The sequence below is a fragment of the Phragmites australis genome, chromosome 18 (assembly GCF_958298935.1).
Source record: "Phragmites australis chromosome 18, lpPhrAust1.1, whole genome shotgun sequence".
Classification (NCBI taxonomy): domain Eukaryota; kingdom Viridiplantae; phylum Streptophyta; class Magnoliopsida; order Poales; family Poaceae; genus Phragmites; species Phragmites australis.
The window spans coordinates 27,400,600-27,415,607 of NC_084938.1; the positions used below are offsets into that span (position 1 = coordinate 27,400,600).

The 15,008-nt window shown below is 46.6% G+C and overlaps 2 protein-coding genes across 2 annotated transcripts; both read right to left on the reverse strand.

Annotated features, from left to right (window-relative positions):
* Positions 1 to 4,780: 4,780 nt before the first annotated feature.
* On the reverse strand, positions 4,781 to 8,192 carry LOC133899357 (transcription factor RF2a-like). The gene is made up of 5 exons (XM_062340342.1): positions 8,081 to 8,192; positions 7,283 to 7,932; positions 6,045 to 6,177; positions 5,451 to 5,535; positions 4,781 to 5,300 (listed from the first exon to the last, which is right to left on the reverse strand). Exons 2-5 carry the CDS (start codon positions 7,867 to 7,869, stop codon positions 4,984 to 4,986), a joined length of 1,122 nt encoding a protein of 373 aa, XP_062196326.1. The 5' UTR covers positions 7,870 to 7,932; positions 8,081 to 8,192; the 3' UTR covers positions 4,781 to 4,983.
* A 1,360-nt stretch (positions 8,193 to 9,552) lies between these two features.
* Positions 9,553 to 15,008, reverse strand: LOC133899428 (uncharacterized). Its single transcript, XM_062340413.1, has 5 exons — positions 14,316 to 15,008; positions 12,431 to 13,414; positions 11,948 to 12,220; positions 11,665 to 11,756; positions 9,553 to 10,683 (listed from the first exon to the last, which is right to left on the reverse strand). Exons 2-5 carry the CDS (start codon positions 13,379 to 13,381, stop codon positions 9,795 to 9,797), a joined length of 2,205 nt encoding a protein of 734 aa, XP_062196397.1. The 5' UTR covers positions 13,382 to 13,414; positions 14,316 to 15,008; the 3' UTR covers positions 9,553 to 9,794.

Sequence of the window (15,008 nt, forward strand, 5' to 3'; positions counted from 1 at the left end):
TATCTCTGTGACCACCGAACTATCCGTTGAGTTGATCTTCATTCTTCAATACTTGCAGTCGTCTCTGCAAGAAATGCTCCGGTACTATACTCCGGTGTGCACAAACCAAGCACTAGACTTTTCGGTGGGTTGATCTTCAGTCTTCTGTACTTACATTCTTATCTAAAAAAATTCTCTAATGTTAACATGTGTAGATCACCGAACTATCTGGTAGGATCCTTAGCCTTCTCCCCCTTTGTCAGAAATACTCCGATGAATTCAACACATAGAGCACCGGACCTTCCGGTAAAGTCATCAGTCTTCATTTTGCCTCTGGACAAAACACTCCGGTGAGTTCAACCTATCTGCACTGGATCAACCGATGAGACAAATCTTTCTAAGACTTTTTCAATTAAATTAAACTTTATCCCGACCGCGATGGCTTCTTTATGTATTGCATCCCTAAGATCTACTAATATATATTTTTAGCAAATATGTTAGTCCCGATGATTATATTATCATTAATTACTAAAATCACAATCATAGTTTAATAGAGTTATTTTCACTATAACTACATCAGTCGAATAGACACCAAGGTAGAACTCCAAATTTCGCACCTCTAGAACTTGTTACGTGAACAAAACCTACATCCGAAAGAGCCCAATCAAATAACATGACGATGGACAAATAACAGTACATACACGGCAAAGAGTGTATACAAAATCCAATTCATTAGACAAATAAACAGATGCAAGAATCAATTGGTCTGAAAGGCAAGGGTGGAACCAAAATACAAGACGTTCTCTTGGGTGCTCCTTCAAAGTAAGATCCTGACTGTGGATAACTTCGCTAAAAGGGGATGGCCCCGTCACCAAGCATGTCGCCTCTGCGATCAAGTGAATGAAACACCAACACAGATATGCAAAAACTGAGTGTTCACATGGTAAGTTTGGGCCCAACTGACGTGTTGGTTGCAGCTGCATAATATCCCGCCATTAACTTTCTATCGCACAATTAGAGGCGGGTGAAACACAGCGTCACGCCGTATTGACAAACAACTACGAAGAACTTTTGATGGGATGGTCATCGTGTTTTGGTTGAATATATGAAAAGAAAGAAACTGTCAAGCTTTTTAAAACGTCCAATGCGAAGCCGTGCAGGTAGCGGAAAAAAGCAAGGAGCAAGTAGAAGAATTTCAAAGAGCATTACCAATTTGATCTATACTACAGTAGGAGCCTGTTGTTTTTAAGTAGATTTGTTTCTGGCCTGTGTGACTAGGGTGAGCGTGTTGTGCCTCCCGCTACTTTGAACTTTTATTTTGTATCCGTTTTTACTCCTTCTCTAATAAAATCAGTAAGCCTCATGCCGTGTTTTTAAAAAAAAAAAAAATCTACATAACCAGTCGACTGTAATGGCTACACAACCTGTACAATCGCAATGCAAAATCGGGCGCGAAATCTTCTGCGGTTGGAAATGCTAGAAACCTCCTGCCTGCAACAGCGGAGACGACGGTGGCGGCCTGTCGACGGAGGATGCGCCGAGTCGCCGATGCAGTGCGGTTCGTACCGAGGCCCTCCTCACCAGTATTAGCGCGGCATGGCGAGGCCCAACGAACAGCCGATCCGGGCTCGTCGATGTGGAGAAGCCATCCACACGGCGGCGCGAGGCCCAGCGAACAGCCTCTCCGGGCACTTCGGTGGAGAAAAGCCATCCGCGTGGCAGGGCTTTCGCGCTCTCACCGTGCACACTCCACCGCCCACATGTGCCAGATCCGCACGCCGCACTGACGCCATTTTGCCCTTAGGGGGCGTAGATAGCGGAGGAAAGGGCGGCGGGCGTGGCCGGCGAGGGGCACCATGGCTGGCGAGTGGCAAGATTCGAGCCGAGTAAGGCGAGCGGGAGTGTCCTAGCCCACTTTTGATGCCGAGGCCCGTAAGGCGAAGCCAGTGGAGGTGAGACGACGCCGAGAAGACGACCGCTCGCCGACAGCTTGCAACGACGGCAGGGACGCCGCGATGCTCGACGATATCCTCGTATCGACCCGCGTCTCCGCCTGCAAACCTCACTGGCGGGTTCGAAGCGGTGTTACAAGCTTGGTTTCCGGCGATTCTCCATTTTCATTGTAAGCACAAGCATAACGTTAACTTCAAAAGGTATTTTTTTAGACTGAGGAAACTTTATTTCATTATATGAAATAATGTTTCAGCCTCTCCCCAAGCACGTACACATATCCAATACAAAAGAAAAAGGAAAAAAAACAAAGGTCAAGATGCATAAAAGCAAAACTGAATCTCCAAACAAGACCATCAGCTCGTAACCACCCCTACACTTTAGAGAACGAAATGCCTACTTAGCACACTGTCCACTGCTCTTCCACCACGGATCAAAAGGATCTCGAAGACACCCTAGAATCTGATATGCACCTATAAATAGGAGGCGAAGAACATAGCCAACTAAAACTGCTCACAAGCATCAATAGCCAAATCTCTGTTGCCGTCGATCAGCTCGTAACCCCTTTGCAAAGCCGCATCCGACCAATTGCCACCACCGAACGGAGATAGACGACCACTTGACGTGAGTAGCACAACATTCGTGGCAACTACAACCATGTGATGGTCCCTCTGCGGAGTCGGTTGTCACCACTGAATGATGACCCAGACACTTGTGCACACTAAGTGTGGGCCTCGACATCAAGGTGACTCAGTCTGCCAACCCATGAACATCGGTCGAGAATCTTTACTGTAAGAGATTCACTCCAAAAGTTACCCGACGATTTGGAGGCCATAAAGAACCTCACCGAACCACGCACTAAATTTGCCGACATGAGGCAGTTGAGGACCTTTGTAAGGCTATGTGGAGGTTAAACACCTCCTCACGCGCGCATCAGGCGCAACATTTTCGCTGCACAACTTCCGCATCATAATCCATTACATGCACCTGTTGTTAGACCCACGTCATGCCATAAGGCCGACAAAGCCTCACCGAACCGTGCGGAGGTGGAAACCTTCCCGCGCACCAAACGTGACACTTTCGCTGCACAAGCAGCTACGTACAAGATATGCATGACACTCTAGATCAGATCCATCCTCCATTAAACTTAGATGGCCATGAAGAGACAGGCCACAATAAAGGGTGCACCGACTGAGACAACCTTGGAAGGCCATGTACTAGGGCACGAAAGGCGTCATTCCACCCGCCAGGGAGCACAGAGGGGGGGGGGAGGCCGTGAGGGTGACCTTTCTTTATCTTTCACTCAAATTGTGCCAAGTACAGGGAATTAACTAAAGGATACCAAATTAGACCGCAACAGATGGACCTTAAATATTTGAACTTAAATACACCACATAGGAAATCTAAATACACCGCAACAGATGAAATTAAATATTTGAACGTGTAATGGAATACAGAGAGCAAGTATATATCACAGTGGTCGATTTGATTTTTTTTTCCAGGAAATGTCTGAACCTTACATATACAGTCGATACGTATTGATGAAGAAGAAAGGGAAGAGGACATGTTTCCACTCATATGTAATCTTGCTATATGTCGGCCTTTGTAATACTAGTTCCTGGGGATGTGTGTTACAGTTCAATTTAATATAGTCCAATCCCTTTGCAAGAAAAATAAAGAAAACGTATTGATGCAAGAAAAGTTGATGGTAAACGAGAAGAAAAGACCAAAATCTTTGTTTCCGTTAGTGTTAAGGTGATGGACCAATCTTAAATTTGGCTTCTTTTTTGTTGACATAGAAGAGACCTGTACTGGACCAACACCTGCAGCCAGCCAACAGTCTGGTCCTAGATCACCCTCGAGTAGAGAATTCAGCAGCCTCTCAACAGGACGTTAGCACCTTGACGAACACCTACGTTAATTTTGTCAACCACAAATTGATTCCATCATCCTCTAATCCAGTGCACAATGCAGTCTAGATGAAGCTCCATAATAACAGGATGTTAGCAGCAGCCAGCAAAAGACATGCGAGGAGCGCTACTGCAGATGCTAGGAGATTCTTGCCTGCAACAGGGAAGACGACGGCAGTGGTGGTGGTGGTGGTTTCGGGGGGAGGACGCGCCGACACACCGAGGTCGTCCTCACCGTGAGGCAAGGCGCCACGAGCCCCGGTGAAGATCCGGTCGAGGCACGGCGTTAAGGACATGCGAGGAGCCGTCGTCCCAGCAGAGCGGCCGTATTCTCAGTCGCCCACGAGATGCTGTGCAGCTCTTGCCATCGGCACTCACTGGCGCCATTCCGCCCGCGGACGGCGGACGGAAGCGCCGCGGCCGCGGCGAGGGGCAACCGGCCGGGGCGGTCCGTGGTGGACAGGTCGTGGTGGCGGGGGAGCCTGCGGCAGCGGAATATCTGGCGTTGCGCTCGAGGATGTCTTGTTCTCGACGAATAGAGCGCGTGCCTCCATGATCGTCCGGTCCTTCTCCTTCATGCGTCTTGGCAAGCTACTGCCAGGAATTCGTACTCTGATATGCAATAGTAGAATGAACGTTGCTGAATCACTAGTTTCTAAATTTCTTTGCACCGATGAACATTCATCCATCTACTGAGTAAAGGTTTCATTTTTCAATTGAACGAAAGGGCAGCAACTCTATCGGTCAATGAGATCATAAACCTCACCCTGTTCACTTCACAATTAGTGGAGACGTGGAGTATTATCGCTTGTCAGTATACCTAACTCCACCATTTACTAGAGTAACGACTGGTAGCAGTACTGCAGTGCACCTGACATGGTACCTGATCAAAATGGCAGATCAAATATAAACTGCAGAAACATGTAATAATATGTGTTCTCTTTAACCATCATTTGCAGCCTCAGACCGTGCATCCGTGACCAAAATAACATCCTGAGAAAGCAAGAACAAAAAAACTTGATACCTGACAGTATAACCTTGTAATGTATATATATCACGTATCTATACTTGGGCAACACCCCAAACCAAATCATCCTGATATATAACCACTATTCCAAAGAAGACAGCCATCTCCATCATACCATCAACTGCTGCTGCTCTCCGACCATGCGTCGCCCCATTGCCATTGGCTCGGAGCAGCCGCCGGCCCTCTCATGTTCAGGCCAACTGCAGCCTGCTGCAGCTGCTGGGTTTGCAGAGGGTGCAACGGCTGGTTGTGGTGCGGTGGCTGCTGCTGCATCGCCAGAAACGGCTGCATTGCTTGGTTGGGGTGAAACACCTGCTGGTTCGCTCCGAATGAGTGCGGTGGCCCGCCAAAGTTCATCATCCCTCCACCATTGCCCATCTGGCCTGTGGCCATCTTCAGCCGCTGAAGCTCCGATTTCAGAGCGTCGTTGAGAGCTACGACAAAAATACAAGAGCAACCAGAAGGTAGGCAAGTTTTTGAGTTTTGTTGTTAGCAGACCATAATCTCCAAGCATTGCTGCACTTGCGGCGAAATGAACGAGAGAGATTGTAGCAAAAAACAGTGGGTAGAATAATGAAATTTACCATCTTGTAAGTGAACTTGTTGCTCTGTGTTCTGAAGACGCATCTTCAGTTCACTATTCTCAGCTGTCAGCCCAGCCGTGTCTCTCTGTTTGTATCAGTACAATGGGGGAGAGTGATTAGCTATATGAAGTGACCATCAATGTGAAATTAAAATGATCTCGGAAAATACAAAGCAATAGCCTTGGCTGGTTGCAGAAAGAAACTAGATATTGCATCAGATTCAGACCAGGCAAAAGTGTTGTTGGTTCCTGCTACAGTAATAAACTCTAGACATGAATTGCGAGCTAGTGCAATTGGTATGCTTTATTCTGTCTTTGTTGTTCGAAGGAATGAAGGAGCAGTTGATTGAGCTATTCTTTCATACATTGTTACAGTATTGGTTTGGTTGTCGCAGTGAGAACAGACACAAAACCACTCATAGCCTACAATCTCTGAAGAAAAGCTACCTACACAAATAATATACCATATTGCCGTAGCAATATTTTGAAACATAATGAATGGCTTTCCTAGATAATATCATAATAATGAAAAACAGAATAGTGACTAAACATTGACAATTACATGAAATCACCATGAGTGGAGAAGAGTCCACACCTGAAGCAGTGCCAGCTGGGTTGATAGTGATGTTGCTTCTCTCTGCATGAATTGCACCTTCCGCTCAAGTTCAGCAATATACCGTATCTTCCTTTCTTTTGATCTTGCCGCTGATTGTCTATTATTTATAATCCTACCATATGATTCATCAAGTAACAGTAAGCATAGGAAATAGGCATTTTTCAAACAAAAGAACTAAGTTGTGTTTTCATATTCCAGACAAAAAAAATTGCTTGGTTTTAAACATTGCAAATTCTTCAGATCAAATTATCCTTACAGCTTATTTCTGCTTGTGCATAATTTTTCTCAGAAGAAAAATCTATGTGAGGATTTCATTCTAAGTTCTAACTGAGTTAAGTTATCACAGCGAAGATTCTGAAATCGAGGAATAAAATCCAAACTTTTTTACTTGCCATCAGAAACATGATTATTCAGAAGAAAATATAAGAACATATTAACTATTACAATCAGCCAAGTGTCCAAGTCTGTGCGCTAATGTGGGAAATAATGGCGCAGGAATGCAATATATAATTTCCTTTGGACTACATCCAGAATGAAATGCACATTTTGCTCCATGCCCCATGCTATTCACTTTTTTTTTTTTAAAGTAGTTCTCATAAGTCTTGGCAGTTAGGCTTGTCTCATTACAGAAAATCGATAACTTTCTTACATCAAAATACACAACAACACCGGAACATGAATGTGTTCTTCAGTAAAGATAATATTGCTATCCATTACAACAGCATCCGCGAAAAATGAAGTTTGAAGTCTCACCCCATAAATACACCTAAGCCATTTACTAGCACAAAAGATTTGTAACAGCATATGTTTGTCAAAAGGAAATTCTCTTAGCTAAGGTGCACAGCCTCCAAAAAAGACAGATTCAGTTTTTTTTAACAACGAAAGACAGGTTCATTTGTCGAAACAGGTATGCTAGATGATATCCTCGTGCTCCTGTCCAAAAGAAAAATAGGGCACTCGATGGATTCCTGACAAATACTATTATTTTTCTCTTTTCCCAATGATTTCTGATGTTTCATGCCATCTATTTTGCATCAATTCTTAACCATGTAACAACCCGTCCCAGAATAAGAATCTGCGCAACAAAGTACCAAATGCATATACTTTATATGAAATAATAAAACACCATTTGACGGAGATGACATTCAGATGAACGAGACATAATTTAACAGATGGATCTTCGTAAGAATAAACAAAAGAAATCCATAAAATTAAACCTTTTTGCCTTCTTCGGGTCGATGAGCGCTAGTTCCGCGAGCTTTGCAGCTGACATTGCCTTCTTGGCCTCTGCCGGCGACACCCCCTCCATCGCCGGTGTCCCAAACAGATGCTCTGTGTTGATGGAGCTCGAGGCATCCATCGAATGGCTGTGATGGTGCCTCGGCCTCAGCCCTGCCCCAGGCGCGGCAGACGCCAGTGTCGCCTCTCCCCCACCCGCCGCCATGGCGCACGACGACTCCGACTCCGACGCCCCGCCCGACGAGTTCAGCTTATCGACGTCGAGGAACATGGAGAAGAGCTCCTCCTCGTTCTCGTCCGACAGCGACGGCCCGTCGCCGGCGCCGGGGGCGCCGAGGTCCAGTTCGTCGGGGAGGCCGATGATCTCTGAGAGCGCGCGCCGGTGGCCGGGGTTGCGCGGGGGTAAAGCTGGCATGCTGCTGACGTCACACTCCGTATGAGGGGTCGGCGACGGCGTCGCCGCGCCGCGAGAGGATTGCAACGTCAAGCCATTGCCGCCGCCACCGTCGCCTCCTCCTCCCGCGTCGCCACCGCCGCCGTCTCCTGGGATCTGGGACTTTTCCATGTTCTTGTTCGTGGCACCAAGAATCTCATCAAAGGTGACGCAATTACGTTGGTCCAGATTACGCTGCGATGAATGGAAGAAATGTTGAACAAAAAATTCACGCGAAAGGAGATAACTTTGACGGAAAAATCAGGTCCGAAGGCATTGTGAGAATAATAAGATCTAAAAGTTCTTCGAAAAGATTGGAATCATGCAAGGAAGAACCTATAACCTGCAATTTCAGTGTAACGAAAAGAGAGAAGAAACGAAACCCTCCTTTTCTTGACCTCCTTTCCTGTTCATCGACCTGGAGATTCGTGAGACTCTGTTTTGTTTGAGAAACAACATATAGAATGGAGGAAGGAGAATTGTTGGGACTTGGGAGATTTATATAGGACATTGGAAGAAATAGAAAGATTTGATGAGATGGATCACGTGTGTGAAACGAAGAACAATGTAAAATTTTAAGTTAAAAAAAAGAACAAGTAAAATTTTGACAAACATAGTAGAAACGCCTTTTCCACAAAAGAAAAAAGAATGGTAAAAATCTTTTTTGTTGAGGTAGAAACACATTTTACTTGCAAATATACTTTCTTTTTATTTTCCCTGACGTTAGGTTGTCTTCTGTTCCTGAGTTGTCCTTTTGATTTGTGATTTGGGTGGTTTTGGAATTAGGCACTTAGACTGTCCCCAACAATATTCCCTTCATTTCGTTCCGTTCCCGATTCCCTTCCCCATTTTCATTCCCTTTATTTCCTCTCATCTCCAACAGCTTCCCTTCGAGGGAATCGCGAAGGGAATGGAGAGAGAAACCCGTGCTGAAGGGAATGACCCTGGGAATCCCTTCGCGACGGGAACCGTGAAGGGAATCCGTTGGAGCGCTGAAGGGAACGAAAATCCCGTCGTGAAGGGATTTTGACCCCTGAAGGGAATCCGTTGGACACAGTCTTAGACTAAGCAAAAACCTGATGATTTGTGAATGTGGACCGAGTTGAGTGGTTGGAATTATGAAGAGAAATTGAAATATCTAATAGATTTTGATGGGATTTTTTGTTAAACGAACACGTAAGGAGGTGGTGGCAAAGCAGCACGGTGTTGCCGAGCCCAGGGGGATCGATCCCCCAGTCTCTCATCCCTCGTATGCCTCAAATGAAGGTCCTAAGTAAAGGGATCTAGTGTTAAAAAAAGTTTAATAATAACAATGTTATCAAAGACTTCCAAAAGTATGAAATCACGGTGTTGATATTGAAATTTTCCTCTTGACATTTTGTAACATTAGTGACATGAGATCCGAGTCATTTATGCTGCAATTGTGCTTAATTCAATAATTAACTATTGCAATTATGACACGGTGAACCTATTGCACAAGACATCAAACCATGCGTACATTGAAAAAAAAAAGAAAAAAGAAATACAGCAATGCACATCTTACATCCTATACTATACTATTTGACTCCATTATTCCTCAAATCTCTATCCAAATCAGGTGGCCTTTATTCTCTCTCCTTAAGCACTTGTATAAGCATCTTTGCATTGTACAACATGCAAAATCCGTTTTATTCTTCTACAAGTCTTGTAACTTTAAGAAATGCATTTATTCTTCTATAAGTCTTGCAACTTTAATAATCCGGTTTTCGGAATTGCAGGTATATGACGTCTCGATTTACTCCTATTTCTGCACAAATCTACAAAAGGCCAGCAAAATCACAAACAAAGAACATACTTTAATGACATCACCAAGAAGCATTTATATTTCTACATCATCTAGCCTACCACATTCTTTTCTAGTTTTGTGTAACCTTTTGAAACAACAAGAGAAAAACAACAAAATGCTGCTAAAAGCCCAATTCAGCCCATTTTTTACTTTTGAATAATCTGGCCTAACAAAATTACCGGCCGACCCCTGCGTCGAGATTTGCGCCGGCCCTACGATCCACGACGCCACGTCATCCCTTCTTCCCGTTCATCGCCGCCGTCACCGCGCCGCCGCCCAGCACGGCGGCGGCCGAGTCGACGTTGGTGAGGAGGTACTCGTATATCTTCTTCCTTAGCCGCTCTATTGTCTCCTCCGGCACGCCGACGCCTCCGTTCGCCGCGGGGACTGCGGTCTCCCCGTCCGCGTCCGAGGGCGGAGGTGTCTCCGCGGGCTTCGCTATCTCGCTGAGCCAGTCGTTGACGCGCTTCAGTTGCGGCAGCATCCTGGCCGCGCAGTCGCGGTCCCACGGCGCGGCCGCCGCCACGTCGGCGTCCAGGAAACGCTCCACGAACGCCAGGAACCATCCCCTCGCCTCCTCCCCGAGCCGCCGCGCCAGCTCGCCCCTCTCCTCCGCGCCGCCTCCCCGCTCCCACTCCGGAGGAGGCACAGCCGCCGCCGCAGCAGCGACAGCAGCAACGGAGCCCGCCCTCCCCTTCCCCTTCGCCGGCGACAGCCGCGACTTTGCGGGCGGCGAGGCCTTCGCCGCCGCCGCCGGCTTCGCCGACTCGTCGACGAGCACGACGGCCAGAGGGGAGGCGGCACTGGCGGGGGCTGGCTTAAGGTTGTAGAGGGAAAAGGCGGAGAGGTCGGTGGCGAGCCCGGCGCCCACCCAGGAGGCTGCCCGGCGGCGGCGCTCCGCTGCGATGGCCAGGGTCTCTTCGTCGGCGGTGGACGCGTCGCCGGCTGCTGATCGGTCTGGTGAGGTCGCGGTGGACGCCGCTGCTGCCGTGGCGGCGGTCTTGGTTAGCGAGTCAGCAACGACGGTGGCACGGGAGAGAGCACCATGCAGAATGAGGAACTGCTCCACGGCTGGCTGAGGATTCTGCTCCTCCGCCGACGAGGTCACCTCCGCGTACGAGCTGCTCAGAGTATCACAACAGTGAGTAAGCAAAGTAAAATTGCAGAAACCTGAATTCTGTAACACCTAACAATCTAGCACACATCAGTAAAATTGAAACTTTGATCATAACTGGAATCATATAAAACAAGTTCACTTTTTTTTTTCGAATGGGCATGGTGCCCAGTGGCAGAGCTCCAGGCATGAACCGAGCCCGCCGGGGTTTGATCCCCCGCGCCGCATCTCATCAAAAGCCTCCAATGAAGGCTCTGGGAAGCGGGCCGGTGTTAAAAAAAAACAAGTTCACACATTTACTATTGATCAGAACTGAAACCGCAGTATAACTACTGTTGGTTTCATACAGTAGTTAATAGGAGAAACATAGCAGTGGCAAGTACAAATAGGATGCTCTTTTTGTTTGGCGATATATCGACAACAACAGCTGGCCAATGGCCATCTATGCACAGCATGGACTCCAGGTTCAGCCATTCTATTCAATGGAAGTGTTTACACTGTCGGTAGAGCAAACTAACACGAGCACAATGTGAAGTCTGAACTCTATACATGTGCAGATATAATGGTAAGTCCATGTCTGGGTCAAACGGAGAGGAAAACAAGGAGCAGTTGGTAGCATTATTGAAACATGCATGACAGCTAGAGCAAAGACATTTGTAATGTGATACCGGCGGTTTATTGATTATTGTAGGATCATATTTTAGGAGCCATGTGAGATAGACATCAAGAGAACCAACCCATAAGTTCTGGTTTGAAAATAAGCATCAAGGTACTGTCAGACAAAGGAGAAAAGAGAACGAAATACAGAAACAATTCAACGTTATTCAAAGTATCAAGAACCTTAGATCGTTGTGTTTACTGACATATTATCAAGAACCTTAGAAGCAATTATGTTGCCAGTTCTTGAAATGGTGCCGGTTATGGATTTGTTAAACTACATAATTCTGTAATCGCAGGATCATAGAGGTTAATTTTGTGGAAAAATCACCTTAAACAACGTAGAAGGCTCTCTGCAGCAGAAGCTTCTTGCATGGCTTCAACAGCAGCCAATTGTGCCGCATCCCTGTACTTCAAGAGCTCCTGTCACAACAAATAACTCATTAAGCACAAGTACACAGCATGAAGAATTCAACTAGCGCAGGCAATTAGTATCTTGTCCTCCCCTCCTATTTGGCTAAAATGATGTATTCCTATAGCTTATTTGTTTTGATCCTTCTAAATGAAATATATAGAACTGTCAACACTTACGGGACAGCAACATACAGTCATACCTTTCCTAATTTAGCAAGTGATGGAGGAAGTGCGGACCACGAAGTGCTAGCATCTATCATTTTTTTGCTACTTGCAGCAATCTTCACTAGATTTGTAATATTCGGGTTGCTTAAAACGCCAGACGTTCTCCTTATAGGAGAAGAATGCTTTATCACTCCTTTGTCAGAGTCTTCTGGAGGAGCACTTGCTGAGCTCTTCCTGGGTGGAGTCTGAATCTTGCTGTCATCCTTATGCAATGGCTTCTCTTCTGCTGCTGGTTTCCGCCTAGGAGTCTGAACACAGAAGAACCAACAAAGGTTATCTACTGAAGAAACTGTATGGAGATAGACACTGAAAGGATCAATTATGAGTTCAAGCATTATATGATCTGTACATTCCTAAAAGGCTATACATATGTTCAGAAGACAGTTGTAGATCCTATATTGGCACATATTAACACAACACATTTATTCACCCATATATGACAAGCATCATCAACATACCGAAGAGCTCCTGTTCTCGGACTTCCTGTCAGGTTTGGCTGCCTTTGAATCTGAATTGCCTTTGCCTTTTGCATCTGCATTCCCTTCCCAGCTTCTTCTCAAGGCCTTTGGTCCTGATTCAATGCTCAACACAGTGTTACTAAGTGAGTTACCCGCAGAGGACTTCCTCCCTGCGGTAGTAACCTTCAAAACAGAAGCAGCCTTTTCTAACAAGGATAGCCTAGATGGTGATGGTTTCTCTGTTCCTTTCGTTTTTGTCCTCTGTTTCATGTCATTTGAGAATCTCTCAAATGATGCAGGTAGAGAATGGACACAGGTCGGAGATGAAGGCGTCGACCTAGCACTGGTGGACTTTGCCTTTGAGCTAACTATTTCCTTCTTAATGGTAAGGCTGTTTAGTGCTTCTTTTGAGAGCGAAGAGTTTGACCTGGTGAGCTGGGGTTTCTTGCTTTCTGTCCCGTTGTTCTTGACAGAAGCATTTAGCTTCTCTAACCTGCTCTGCTCTTTCTCCAGTGACAAAGTGCCTGCATCCTTTGAACCATTGATGGATGGTTGTGCCTTCTTGCTACCAAGAAAATTGGAGGAGCTAGGCACCACAAGATCCTCTGGATTTCCGACACAAGCATGCCGGCCTGGAACCGGCCTGACACCCCTCAAGATCGGCACTGGGGTGGCTGCCTCAAGACGGTCTACATGGATGAACTGCCCCAACTGAATTGTGTCACTCAATATGAGATCATGCTGCTCGTCCGGTAGGGAAACATAAGTTGCATGAGACGAATCAGACACCTTGAGGTAGAACCCCTGGTTGGTGAACAGATCTCTCCCTGCAAGCGCCGGAACAATGCTGACAACCTGAAGAAGGGATGACCGGTGCTCGCCTGCGACTTTGACATCGCTGTTCATGTGCTGAAGGAGCTTGAGGAGGACCCCGGGAACCAGCGAAGCCATTGCTGTAGCCTGTAGCTCCTAATGCACATTTACCTGCGCACGTTGACTACAGTTCAGAAATCATGATCACCACACAGAGGACATAATCACATAAAGGATTGCAGCCAGTGAGCTAATGGCAGACAAGCTGAGCTAGTCTTAACAAAAGTGAATCTCCAACTACCAAATGAAATAAAGGCTGCAGCTTTCCACCGAACTTAATTCAGATGAACATGTCAGTAGTCCAAACCATTTTTATGAGACATAATTAACAGGAAAAAAGTGCATTTGTCACCAAATGCTGCCCAATGATATGGCTGGAAATTTAACTACAAATTCATGCAAAACAAATAGCTGAAAGCAGAATTAAATTTTTTTTAACGCTGAACCAGAGAAGGCAAAGCAAGTTCAGAGAACACAAAAGGGAATCGTTCTGAAGTCCAGAAAAGAGAAGATATAGTACGTACCAAGCATTACTACTTGAAAGAGGTGTACAGGAAACGGTGGCTACAAAGGGGTAAGGACGGCGTTGTTCCTTGCAAGGCATTTAATTCAGTCCGGAAAGAGATAGAGAGTACAGCAGAACCAACAAGGACCAAGATGCGAAACAAATCTCATGTATTGTGGAATCAACGAGCTGGCACTGTCCAGAACTGTAAACGAACATTGCCACATCGACAGAGCTAAGAAACTGAATCAAATCTCGAGCAAAAACTCATGTGAACAAGGTCTACAGTTTCCACTGATCAAGGAGAGCCTTTCCACTCTTCAGGGAACAAATATTCAGAAAAACAAGATTTTTCACAGCAGGGATCAGAGAGGGAAGAAAAGAAGAGGCATTTCTCACAGCCCCAACAAACGGCATAAATTCTGGATCCTTTAATGAGAGAAGACGAACAGGAGACGAATCTAGAGACGAGGAGGCGATGAAGGAGAAGCAGTGAGGAGCACGCACCTCTTGGTAGAAGCCTGTGAAATCCCTCGAGGCCGCGAGCCTGATCCCCTCCTCCGCCCTCCTTGCTCTGGACACTTGCTGGGGGAGAAGACGATTCTTCTGCGATTCTTGTCTCTTCTTCTTCCTCTGAACACCCGCCCCAAGGCTGCTGCAGCCTACGATCCTATAAAGAGAGGACCTTTCGCGGCTCGCTCTGCACAAAGGAGAGGCCTCGCCTTGTCGCATCCAGTAATCCCGCCGGTTGGCTCTCGGAGGCGGTGCCAACTGCCAAGAAGCGGCACGGGAGGAAGCAGCAAATGGAGTCCTGCTGCCTCTCTCTCCTCTGCTCTGCTCTGCTCTCTCTAAAAAGGAGAGCCGAGGGGAGCACTGCAGGGGAAGGAGAGAGATGACTGTGGTCTGTGGAAGCAGAGCGCACGCGGGGCTGCGAGCACAGGCAGCACTGTGCTGTGGAAAAGCTGCGCTGCGTGGAAAGGCTCTCTCTCTCACGAGAAAATGTGGCGCGCGGCGCAGGCAGAGGTGTGTGTTGAGCTGAGGCGTCGCTTTCGACGGGGCAAAGCGGAGTTCCAAGTTCCAACAAGCCGGAGGAGAAGGGGCAAAATCTTTTTCTACGCGCAGCGGCGGATGAGAGAGGACGAGAGAGATTGGAGGAGGGAGGTTATGGAAGTTTTTCACTACTAACCGCTACTCCCAGTA